General features: G+C 38.6%; 1 protein-coding gene across 1 annotated transcript in view; it reads right to left on the reverse strand.

Moving 5' to 3' along the window:
• slc38a7 (solute carrier family 38 member 7) overlaps nt 1–13,774 on the reverse strand; it is a 48,919-nt gene that overhangs the window by 18,157 nt on the left and 16,988 nt on the right. Inside the window, exons 3-5 of the mRNA XM_028809555.2 lie at nt 12,441–12,639; nt 4,523–4,667; nt 3,679–3,777 (exon numbers count right to left, since the gene is read on the reverse strand). Coding sequence (XP_028665388.1) covers nt 3,679–3,777; nt 4,523–4,667; nt 12,441–12,639 — 443 coding nt within the window. The remainder of the gene's footprint in view (nt 1–3,678; nt 3,778–4,522; nt 4,668–12,440; nt 12,640–13,774) is intronic.

Below are 13,774 nucleotides of genomic sequence, written 5' to 3' on the forward strand. Positions count from 1 at the left end.
ATGTCAGGCCGGTCGTATATCAAGGGTCGACTGTATTATATGGTCTTTAAATCAAATACAAATGAAAAGCAGAAAATAACTGATTCTGCATATATTCATCTCTATTTTATCAGTATTTGGGTGCACACTTGTTGAAAATTATAGCCACTAGTCTTTTGAAATGTAACAACAAGCAATCCTTATCAACCAGCCAAGTTCAGAATCTAAAGGTCAAGTTCCCATCACCCTGTAACATTTTCAGCTCTGATTTCTCACTTATGTATGAAGCCTCATTATTGTTGATGATCACACCACTCACTGTTGTGCTGTCAACAAAGTTCATGGATTGTTTTTTAGCCATTCCAATGTGGATGGATGAATGGATGAAGACTGCTTGGTAAAAAGTCTTGATTTTGACTAGAATATGCTGGAACACTGACTAACATGTATTTTGACTGTATAGTTTGTAATATTGTTCTGTTGAATATCTACATACAGAAATACAGTTAAAAGGATCCTTCTAAAAAACTGCATCTATAACAACACATTAGGCTCCATCATTGCTACCAGAGAACCCATGCTGTACCACGTCCATTGTCAAATAAGTGCTTAGGATATTATCCTGTAAATCAGACTACTAAAATAATGAAAGTTGTCTAAATACTGTGCTCACCCAAAAAATGTACAAGTATAATGTGCAGCATCAAAACATTCTAAACAAACAAGAAGGCCTCTCAATGATACTACATGACAATTATGACTGAAAAGTACAAGGGGCGTACAAAAGTACAAATCCTCTATTAAGGATTTCAAAAACAAATTACATCACTTTTCTACATAGTCACCGTCCTCTGAGATGCAATTTTCCCAGTCACATGATACTCTCAGATACGACTAATTACTGCTCCTCTCACTTTCACCGTTTCCAACAAAAAGTGCGGAAATGTTTTGAACGTCCCTTGTAATTTACATCAAAAAACTGACATTAATAAACACACAGTTTATACGTGTGAGAAATTGTTATTTACTTTTTTACTCTCTCTCTGTTCTACAGTTATATAAAAATATGAATTCCAAGTTGACCTTTGGGTGGAGTATTCTCTATCCTTTTATTACAATTAGTTTGCAATCATCTGTTGTTTTCAAACAATAAAACTCCAAGACACAAGAATTCAGTGAAGCATGTGCAGATGACTTCAGAATTGGTTTAAGCACTGAAAACAGTATACAGGTAAAATTCCGTTATAATGAACTCCCAGGGACCTAAAAAATATTTTGTTGTAATGAGATTCTATATTTTGTTACTATAGTGCTTTCTTTAACTTGTATCCTGGCGTTTGCAATCATTTCAATAGCTTCTTTCGCGTTATTTTTAATCTCCTCCTGCCTACAAGTTATGCTGATGAGAATTTTTCTCAGCATTTCCTTGCCATAATACACTTTCAGGGTGCAAATGATGCCGAAATCCAATGGCTGAAGCGCTGCCGTGCAATTGGGTGAGAGGTATTCAAAGCGAACATTATCTGAATGTGGAAGCATGTTGTGGGAAGCACAGTTATTAGTCAGGAGCCGAATCATTATTTCTTCTTCATATTGTGAGGTTTCTGAACTCTTTCGAGACCCCCCACTCTCCACCCAACGGGACGACACGCTGAAGTGCGTCCTGAAGCGCGACTGCAGTGTCTGTGGAAGATTGTTTATCCGTTGCTGGGGCAGGGCAATAGGAGGCTCACATTGCTGCAGTGAAGTGCCACAGAAGCAAATCATAAAAGATCGGGGTTGTGCTATAGGTCCCTGTCTTGCACCCCAAAACACGAGGCTGAGTCTCAGTACTTTAGCAAAACCAGCTTTATTCAGCTTGAAACAGGAACGGCACAGTTATTTATTGTAGCATGATCTGCCACTCTGCTATACACAGACATAGCAGTCAGGCAGAGTCGTGGCCAGGTCAGTGATCAAGTAATCCTGTTACAGTATCTGCATTTACAATTTACGTGCTCCTAACCTTGCATCACCCATCGAGATCTTTTCTGTTTACTTTGGCGGAGAGATGCAGCATATCTGTGAGCCTTCTACTGCCCCGTACAGACGCGGAGATCGCACTTCGGGACGCTCTTCGGCTTGCTGTCTAGTTAGGGGAGGTCCCAAGAGAGTTTACAAACCTCACATTTTCTTGAATGAGTGCCGCATTAATAGGAATGTTTCTTGAACAAGCATCACTGAACCACATAAAAATTGCTTTTTCGACGTCTTCAAATGCAGCAGTTCACATACGTTTGCAACCAGAGAATTTTCTACTTTTTTTGCTCTGTCTTTCAAGAAAGTTGACAGTGTTGATGGCGAAATTCTGAATTCACTGGCAACGTCTTTTTTCTTTTTACAGCAATCGAGAGCTGCAAAAAATTAAATGTTTTTTTTTTTTCTAATATGAACTGTTATTGTTTTCCATGTCTGCCGTTTCTATAGGAGGGTGACAATGAGTTAAATTCCAATGGATGTTTTTCAAATGTTGACGAGCAATAAGTAAAAGGTATCACTGAAAACCACAGGAAACAAAAAAGGCAAAAAAAAAAAAAAAACAGTATGAGGAAAGTTCAAAGAAAGAAAAAAAAATTACAATGTTTCTGTTTGGGGATCGTTGTGCACAACTGAGCTGCGGTCACAGAATTAACTGCTCTGTGGATGATTCATTCAGGCATTTTAAGGTCTTTTGTGCACTTCGTTATAATGAAAGTATCTGCTGAATGTCCTTTGTACTAACAAGATTTCTATAGACTCGTGTCATATGGGGAAGCTGTCGGGACCATAAAAATACTTCGTTGTAATAAAAATTTCGTTGTAAAGATATTCGTTATAATGGAATTTTACCTGTATAATGTTACAAGGAGCTTTTTTCCACAATTAGGTAATGACAAGTGAAGATTTTCACGAGGGTCAATCCTGAGGCTGCTGAAAACTCGTATGTATATTTAGGCAAAAATATAATGAACACATTACTTAAACTTATGGATAGCGCTAACTTAGGTGGATTACCTTATACGCTAATGTCAGCAGAATCCTTGCCAAAGAACCAGACATGTGAAAATTACAAAATAAAGTTTAACTTTAATAAATATAAAGTCTCACCAACAATATAGTTACACAACGGGGGTATGGAATGGAGAATGCAGATAATAACAAGAAGGAGCTCTAGTAGACTCATCACTGTATACAGCCAGACCAAAGAGAAAACAGTGCTAAGAGACTGCTGGATTACATGACAAGCTTGGGGGAGTATAAGAAATTTAAGAGATAAGCAATAAAATTAATTTGTGAGTCCCTAACAGGAATACCATGCATGGTACTGGTTGCCATAATATAAGAATGTCACAATAATGCTGGTAAATATCCGGAGAATTCCTGCTAAACTTATTTTAGGATTGGCAGGTATGGGTTAATTAGATTACTGTAATGCTAATGCTGGAAAAAGTCAAAGGAGTGTGTGGAGATGAAATGTTTACATTCACTATACATTTCATAGAAATGAACAAACAATTAAGATGAGTTGCTAAGAAGCTACTGTTAGTACAACTATAAAACCTCTACCATTGGCAATTTCAAAACAGGAAAAAAATGTTACTTTGTTATTAATAATAATTTAAACATGAAACATTTTCATAGAGGCATATATTCACCATGAGCAATAATCTAAAAACTAACCTGACTGGAATGTACCCTGGGGAAATTTCCTTATCTGGCCAAATATATTTCACTATGATAACAATAGTGACATACCAGGTTCCAAGAACACTCAGTGCACTAGAAGACAAAAATGTTTACAAAGTCAAATATCTTTCCTTGGTTCTGGAAAATATAGACAATAAGAAATGTATTTTATGCATATTCAGGTATACATATGATTTACAATATTCTGCTGCTCTGTTGTAGACACTCGGTAAGAAGGCTTTGCTAAAGTTATATCTACACCAAAATGACCATTTGCAACATCTTCCCCTTGTTAATTGCTCATTTTCTAGCCTTTTACTAAAACATATGACATGCTCAATATAATATACTGTACTAGGCTAGAGGTGAGAACTTAACTGGCAACCTTCTCATTTAAGACTTTGATTTTTAGGCCCTACCCCACTTTGTCCATTTTCACCAAAATAATTCTAATATAATCTTACTAGGTTTTATTACTTCATCAAATGAATGTAATTACAATATCAACTGCTAAAGAATTGGCTTGCTGCGAATTTCTTCAACTAAATGACTATATAACAAGCAGTGTGACATTCTGGAAATCGATGTTATGACAATGTAAGCCATACATTTTTCTGTACAATAATGTGCTGTACATGAAAATTAGTTTGCAATACATATCTGAGAATCAAACCTCTATTACCTATGTTACAATTTTTATATACATTCTCCACCTCCCTTGTCATGTTCTGGATTGTACTGTATTGTAACCTTGTTTGGCTGACACATTGTCTTGAGATGGGGATTATTGTAAAAGAAGGCACCGAGTAATTAGAAACAGACTTAAAATTGATCGTACCTGGCATATTTCTGGAAACCAATCTCTTTGGGAATAGAGAGTGGCAAGATTAGCAAGATGGATGTCAGGCTGATGGTGAATTTGCGGTCAATATACCAGTGCTTGCTTGTGACTCCATCTGTCTCATGAGCAACTGCACTAATCACTGCACAAAGAAAAACAAATTAAATGTTAAAGACTGAAATTGAGCTGAGGCAAGGAAAGAGTAAAAAGAATAATAAAATAAAATGCAACTCCTGATAATTTGATAAGAAAAAGACTTGACTGAATTTGAACAGTCTTAATTAAATTCTCGGAGATAATTTCAACTCCTGCGAGACATAATTTCAGGTCCCGCGAGACAAGACTTTTTGCCAAGAGATTTTGACAAGTCCGCCCTCCTCTCAAATATTTACAACCATGCCCACGGTCCAATCACTTCTCATTCGCGTAAATGCTATTGTCAGACATAGTTCCTGCACTCTCATCTCCAAGCGGGGTCAGAAATAAAAGACAAAGAGTAGAAGACAAAGTAGAATGTCGTAAAGAGGTTCAAAAACATTGGTGCGATACACATGCAGAGCAGGATAGAGATTATGAAAGTACTAATATTCGAAAGTCTCAAAAAATTGACAGTAAAGATTGCATTAGCGCTAACAAACAGAAACTATTACTTGGTGAAATAATGGAACAGCGAAAAGATATCGAATATATGGACATACTGTAGGTGACATGACAGAAGTATGCACATATTGTTTGGCTTTAAACTTTAAGTCGGAGACTTGTAGATCATCTAATTCATGTTGCCATCAGGGAAAAGTAGTGTTTCTTCCCAATAAAGCGGCGTATCCACAAGACTTAAAAGATTTGTTAACAGTGAAATCCACATACGCGAGCGGCAGAGACGCAAAGTGGCTGGCACGTAGAGCAGGCTGTTGTATTGATGAGCGAAGCGAGCAGGGGGCAAAGCCCCCTAGTAAGTGTGTGTGTATATATATAAATGACTTTTAAGTGACACAATTTTATTCAAAAATAAAATAAAAAATAAAAAACTACATTTTTTTCTTGTACTAAGATTTTGTTGGTCATATATGACTAAAAATTAAATCATGGGGCACCCATAAAAGAATTAATTTAATTCAATTAAGTGTCAGAGCTTTATTGAAGTGAAATTTCTATCTAGTTTAATTATGGAAAGAAAATTATACATTATATAAAAGTTGATTAAAGTATGTAGGATAATGGTTATAATTAGAGAAATTTTCAAATTTTAAGAATTTTTTGGAATCATTTAAGGAATGTATGAATTTTAATTTAATTAAAATATTTCTTTCATGTACATTAATAGCGTGCTAAGTACCTGTAAACTGTTATGATTCTTAATTTGTCCAAGTTTGTGGATATTGTGACTTATCTTTATGATTCAATCTCGTTTTTTCTGCTTAATATCATTCAGTTCTGTTCTTTGACTTTGATGTTAAATTTCCCTTTTTAATTTGGTTTTGATCTGTGCTTCATTTTGATTTGTTACATTTCCTGGTCCTTCTATTAACCTTATGCATATCTGTGTGGTGTCAGAGCAAAATCTTCAACATAATTAGAATAACAGAAACAGCAAAAAAAAAAAAAAAAAAAAGTTAGCAATAATGGACTACAGTAATCCCTCCTCCATCGCGGGGGTTGCGTTCCAGAGCCATCCGCGAAGTAGAAACCATATGTTTATATGGTTATTTTTATATTGTCATGCTTGGGTCACAGATTTGCGCAGAAACACAGGAGGTTGTAGAGAGACAGGAACATTATTCAAACACTGCAAACAAACATTTGTCTCTTTTTCAAAAGTTTAAACTGTGCTCCATGACAAGACAGAGATGACTGTTCAGTCTCACAATTAAAAGAATGCAAACATATCTTCCTCTTCAAAGGAGCAAACAAATCAATAGTGCTGTTTGGCTTTTAAGTATGCGAAGCACCGTGGCACAAAGCTGTTGAAGGCGGCAGCTCACACCCCCTCCATCAGGAGCAGAGAGAGAGAGAGAGAGAGAGAGAGAGAGAGAGAGAGAGAGATAGAGAGAGACAGATAAAAAAAATCAATACGTGCCCTTCGTGCTTTTAAGTATGCGAAGCACCGTTCAGCATGTCGTTTCAGGAAGCAGCTGCAGCTGCACAAAAGATAGCAACGTGAAGATAATCTTTCAGCATTTTTAGACGAGCGTCCGTATCGTCTAGGTGTGCGAACAGCCCCCCTGCTCACACCCCCCTACGTCAGCGCAAGAGAGAGAGAGAGAAAGTAAGTTGGGTAGCTTCTCAGCCATCTGCCAATAGCGTCCTTTGTATGAAATCAACTGGGCAAACCAACTGAGGAAGCATGTACCAGAAATTAAAAGACCCATTGTCCACAGAAACCCGCGAAGCAGCGAAAAATCCTCGATATATATTTAAATATGCTTACATATAAAATCCGCGATGGAGTGAAGCCGCGAAAGGCGAAGCGCGATATAGTGAGGGATTACTGTATAAGGAATGAAGTGCACATTAACAAATACGAGACACCAAAAAGAGAATCAGTACACTTAAGGTGTTATTTGCAAAGTGGAGATATGATGTAAGAAAATAGCATAATAAATCATGAATAGATTTTTTAGCAGGCTACTGGAATAGTTAACAAAAGCAAAGCAAACAACATAATTTAGTTAGAATTTCAAAAGGCATTTGATACAGTCTTTCACCAAAGATTCATTTTGAGAGTAGAAGCTGCTGGAATCTGAGGTAACCTACAAAACTGGATCTCAAGTTTGTTAACCAGCAGAAGACAAAGAGTACAGAAAAAAGGAGAATGCTTAACAGGTTCATAAGTGGAACCCCTTAGGGTCTGCCTTTGGACCACTACTGTTTCTTATTTTAATGATATACATAGATTCCAGTGTAGTTATTAAACTTCTGAAATTCACAGATAATACTAAAATTGGAGGAATGCCAAACAATGTGGAGGTAGCAAAAACAATTCAACAAGACTTGGACAATTTTTAGAACTGTGCAAACAAACACTTGGAAAAATGCAGTTTAATGTAGAAAAGTGCAAAATGCTACACATGGACTGAAAGAATGTCAATTATAAATACAAGATGGTAGACACTGTCCTACAGAAAGAAACCTCTGAAAGGGATTTAAGAGTTTTAATTGATATATTGTTCTTATTGTTTAAGCAATGTGCAGAAACAATTAAAAAAGCAAATACAATATTAAGGTACATTGTTAAATCTATTGAATATAAATCATGGGACATTATGCTTAGACTATATAATGCACTAGTGAGACCACATCTGGAGTATTGTGTCCATTTCTGGTCACCACGCTACAAGAAAAGCATAGCAGCACTTGAAGTGGAGAGCAACTAGGTGCAGTGACAGAATTTAAGGCCATTTCCTCCAGTGAAAGTCTTAGAGAATTAAACTTGTTTAGTCATGAGCAGAGGAGACTGTGTGGGGACCTACTCCAGGTCAAGGGCATTCATAAAGCAGATCTGCCCAAATTTGTTCACCTAAATGGCAAATCACATATGTGATAACACCAGTGGAAATTATGTGGCAGTGAAGCCATGAAGCACTTTGTTACTCAGAGATGTGGGAATTGCGAACAAACTGTAAAGGACATATCTTGGACCTGATCTGCTGGTCTGGTGTTGTTCCTTTTGATCTTACAGCAGATGAACTCACTATAACCGACCATTTTCTCCTTTCATTCAATGCCAAACTTACCTTTTCTGTTCCTAAGCTTCCACGTCTCATAGCCTTTCGTAACATTAAGAATATTAACTTGAATTTGCTGTCTTCTAGAATTGATTCCCAAATGGACTTTTATAATTTATCCACTCCCATAGAACTGGTCTCATATTATAACACTTGTCTTAATGGTATTCTTAATTCTCTTGCTCCGCTAAAAAACAGATCTGTTTGTTTTTCTTTTTCTGCCCCCTGGTTTACTCCTGAACTTCGGCTTCTGAAAGCTAAGGGCAGGCAACTTGAAAGGTTGTTTAAAAAATCCGGACTCTTTGTCCACAAAGAGATGTATAAAAATCATCTACTCTATTACAAGGATTGTATAGCCCAAACCAAATCTAATTATTACACTCAGTTAATTACTTGTAATACAGGAAACACCAAGTCTTTGTTTTCTTTACTTAATAATGTTACACAACCTCCAGACTCTTTACCATCTCACCTTTACTCAACTGCTTTCTGTAACTCTCATGTCTTTTTTCAATGAGAAAATCCAAAAGATACATCAGCACCTTGGTCCAGATCCTCTCTGTATTCCTTCTGAACTACTCTCGCCTATTCACTCTTTCTCTTCTTTCCAGCTTCCCACTTCCTCTGAAATCTCAGATCTCATCTGCAAATCCAAGTCATCCACTTGTCAGCTGGACCCCCTGCCTACAGTTCTGGTTAAAGCCTGCCTCCCCTGTCTAGTCCCTCTCATTTCTGCCATCATTCACTCTTCTCTTACTACTGGTTTTATTCCCTCATCTTTTTAAACTGCTGCTATAACCCCAATACTAAAAAAACCTGGTGCTGATCCTACTAATTTCAATAATTTTCGCCCCATTTCTAACTTGCCCTTTATCTCCAAAATTCTTGAAAAAATAGTATCTATCCAACTTCACACCCACTTATCTCACAATAATCTATATGAAAAGTTCCAGTCTGGTTTTCGCCCTCTTCATAGTACAGAAACGGCACTTGTTAAAATTACCAATGACCTCCATATGGCTGCTGACTCTGGTCTAATTACTATTCTCATCCTCCTTGATCTGAGTGCGGCCTTTGATACTATTTGTCATACCACTCTCCTTAACAGATTATCTTTGATTGGCATTACTCACACTCCACTTGATTGGTTTAGATCCTACCTCTCAGGCCGCACTCAGTTCATACAGCTTAAAACCTTCACATCCCAACCCACCGCTGTTACTTCTGTTGTGTCCCAGGGCTCTGTCCTGGGGCCTCTTCTTTTTATTATTTACCTTCTTCCCCTTGGCAATATTTTTCGTAAATATAACATTAATTTTCACTGTTATGCTGATGACACCCAGCTCTACCTTGCTGATAAACCCACCTCCTCTTTTCCACCACCCTCGCTTATTGACTGCATTTCTGAAATTAAATCCTGGTTTTCTTCGAATTTTCTTAAATTAAACAGTGACAAAACTGAGGTTCTCCTCATTGGTTCAAAATCATCATTATCCAAAACCAATAATCTTTCTCTTATTATTGATAACTCTGTTGTTTCCCCATCATCTCAGGTCAAGTGTCTGGGTGTCATCCTCGACAGTACTCTATCTTTCCAATGTCACATTAATAACATCACCCAGTCTGCTTACTTCCACCTACATAATATTAATCGCATTCGCCCCTCCCTCACTCCTCATACCACTGCCATTCTTGTTCATAGTCTTGTCACTTCTCGGCTGGACTACTGCAATTCACTCCTCTTTGGTCTCCCTAATAAATCTCTTTATAAGCTTCAGTTAGTCCAGAATTCTGCAGCACGTATCATCACTCGAACCCCATCTATTCACCATATTACTCTGGTCTTGCAGCAGCTTCATTGGCTCCCGATCAAGTTTCGTATTGATTTTAAGATTCTGCTATTAACATTTAAGGCCATCCAAAACCTCGCCCCTCCATATCTGTCTGACCTTCTTCATGTTGCCATTCCATTCCGTAACCTTAGATCCTCTTCCTCCACCCATCTGACCGTCCCTCCCGCCCGTCTAACCACCATGGGGAGCAGAGCTTTCAGCCGTTCTGCTCCCAAGCTCTGGAATTCATTACCTGCGGAGCTCCAAAATATCAAATCATATTCATCCTTCAAATGTAAACTTAAAACACATCTGTTTAAAATGGCTTTTTCTTTTTCCTTCTGATTATAGTGGTTTTGTTTGGTTTTAATTCTTAGATTTTCTGATGTTTTAAGTTGTTTATAATTGTGTCTTTTATTTATTTATTTATTGTTTGTTCGGTGTCCTTGAGTTCTCAGAAAGGCGCCTTGTATAAATAAAATGTATTATTATTATTATTATTATTACTATCGAGACATGTAGTTAAGCAGAAACCTTGACAACCTTTAAGAAGTATCTGGATGAGATACTGGGACAGCTTAGCTATTAGCTAAACAAACATGCTTGATGAACTGAAGGCTTTCCTCTCATTTGTCAAATGTCTTCTGTCCTTATGATTTCTAACTTTTTTCCATTCAGCTATTTTTCTGCTTCCACTGCCTTAATTTTTATAGAAGACTAGCCAACCCGCGGCGTAGCATACTGAAAGACACAGTTGTCCAAATGGGGTGGGTTTGAGGATACGACTGTAAGTGAATGTAAAGATGGAACTCTGGAGAGAGGGTGGGGAAGCAGGCCCGAGAGGTTTCGGGTCTTAACTGTCCAACTACAGGTCAGCACAACCGGTAACGATCATTCCGCAGGTTCATCTACGGAACCCGTGTTAGGACATTTACATCCCCTAGATAGGCAAGTTCGATCGTCTGACGCCCATTCCGCTCCCCGCCATTCTAGTCTGCCGATTTCTTAAGTCATCTCTTAGTCATCGTTCAGTACGCACTGCCTGCTCATGTGTCCGCCCCCAACTCCTCACATGAATTGCTTTCGTCTCTGTACAGTCCACATGGCACTTGTGAGTCACGTTGACTGTTCATTTTCCACACACTGCCTCAGTCGCATGCACCTGTGAGCCACGTTCGGGCCGGGTGAGGTTTCCCGTGTTGAGTCCAATTAAGCCAAAGGCTCCACACCTGGTGGTGCCCTTCCATCAATTCCTTTGAGTTTCAGCTTTGCAACCATACGCTACAGTTCACATGCACCTGTGAGCCACGTTCGGGCTGGGTGAGGTTTCCCGTGTTGAGTCAAATTAAGCCACAGGCTCCACACCTGGTGGTGCCCTTCCGTCAATTCCTTTGAGTTTCAGCTTTGCAACCATACTCCCCCTGGAACCCATAGACTTTGGTTACCCGGTTGGCTGCCCAGCGGGTCATGGGAATAACGCCGCCGGATCGCCAGTTGGCATCGTGTATGGTCGGAACTACGACGGTATGTGATCTTCTTCGAACCTCCGACTTTCGTTCTTGATTAATGAACACATTCTTGGCAAATGCTTTCGCTCTCGCACCATGGTCGGCTGTTTAGTGAATTGTTGGTGGGCAGGGCTCTGTGAGTTGGCAGGCGTGGCTGTCTTGCGTGTGTCTTGCTTGCCATGGACTTAGTGAATTATATATTGTCACGCTTGGGTTACAAGATTGCACAGAAGACCAGTGGAAGTTGAAGAAACTCGAATTTTTATTCAAACACTGCAAACAAACATTTATCTTTTAAAACTGTTTCAAACATGCTCCTTGAAAGAGTTTACACCTCCGCTTGTCATTTAAAAGCAACCAAGGATTTCTTCTTCGGAGGAGGAATACATGCCAGGAACACCAGAAGTCAGAGAGAGAGAGAGAGAAGCAGAAAATCAATTTATAACCACAGAGAGAAGTTGGCACAGGCTTTTTGACAAGGTGGAGTAGCACGCGGGAGGCAGATTACGCGACAGAGCCGGCCAGAAGGAAAAGGAGAAATGTAAAGGTAGTCTGTTTAAGTTTCCTAGGGGTTTCCTAGGGCTTTTTCCAGGGGCATCTGTATCTTTTTGGGGGTAGGATTAGCTTCGCAGCTCACAATATATAGATGGTGGTTTCTTAAAGCCAACCATCTATCTGACAAACCTCAAATTTGAAAAAAAAAAAATTGCATTCATGTTTTCTGTCAGTTATACTAATTACACCTTTCCCGATATAAACATTCACCTTAAACTTGTTTATTGACCTTTGGCAGGTAATTATATTCTACCCTTTTCTTCATTTTCATAGACAAGCCAGAAATACAACTCACACTTGTCAAGCTGGTCTCCAATGATGATGAGGAAGGCAATGCATGTTCCAAAGGTGTAGACAGCAATTGCTATATCACAAATTACACCTGGGATGCGTCCACATACTGCCCGGATCACCTCCTGATAGGTGCGCTCATTGCTAACTTGAGAAGAGTAGGCCAGGATCACAAGTCCACTGATGATGAAGACCAACATGCACTGCAGAGATAAAAAAAAAGATCAAAAGTGCACATTAGACTGTGTTATACAAAAATCAAAATCAAACAAGTTTGGTGTGTGAAATTCTTAACAAGGAAAAGCCCTGGAGTAAGCCAAGAGGTTTAAGTACTGACAAATACTTTCAGGACTCCAATGTTCTCTCAGCCTTTGGACACTCTCAGACCAGAAAACCAAGAAAACCTACACTTCTCTTTGGTGTTCACACATACCTCTCTGACACTTCTCATTAAACACCCTCAGGCCTTTTTAACCTTACCTCACACATATTTCCAAGAGTCTGAACCTTTAACTACAGCCTCTGAAAAACACTTTTTAAAAGTGCATACAAGACCCTGTCAGAGACGGTGTGCTTTCTAAAGTGGACTTTAACTTGGGCTATTGTTAGTCTACAATTATAATGACACAAACCCTTACTTGATGTTTTTGCAGAAACAGACTCATCTTAAATAATGCTTAGGGTTCACTCTAACAAGAATAATTTAAGTAATAAATATTTCCTGCTTGCCTTGAAGGGCTTCAGAGTGTCATAGATAACAGCCTGACATACTGGCCTAGCATCAAATCTTGCATTTGTTTGTGTTTGCCTGGGTAGCTCCTGGTTACCTGCAACCTAATAGTGGACTAAGTAGATTCAACAAGCAGACTGATGGACAACATACTTATTTCGTACTTCTCTGTTTATGAGAGATCTCTCTTTTGCAAAAGTATTGTGTTATTCCATAAATATATATTGCCTATTTCGTGCAAGTAGTAACATGGATAATGTGATTTGTCTATATTAACAGGTAGGAAATGGTTCAGATTTTCTTAGTAAAATAAATCTACTGCATTTTGAATCTCCCTCCCACTTGATTTTTCACATCCAATTTAATAATTCTTGATGAGGCAGAGACTTGCATGACAGTGTGGACAGATGTCATGACTTATAAGATAAGCAGGGAACAGAAAAGTATGTATTGTACAGTATATTCAAAGTAAAAGAAAAAAGGATATACTTAAGAACCACTGGGATCATTATAAAATACAAGGGGGCTCCGCCCCCTGCTCGCTTCGCTCGCCTACCCCCGGCGTTTTGAACCCGTGCCCGCTGTGCAGCCGTCCTGCTTCTGCGGTG

Source organism: Erpetoichthys calabaricus, chromosome 9 (assembly GCF_900747795.2).
Source record: "Erpetoichthys calabaricus chromosome 9, fErpCal1.3, whole genome shotgun sequence".
NCBI lineage: Eukaryota > Metazoa > Chordata > Cladistia > Polypteriformes > Polypteridae > Erpetoichthys > Erpetoichthys calabaricus.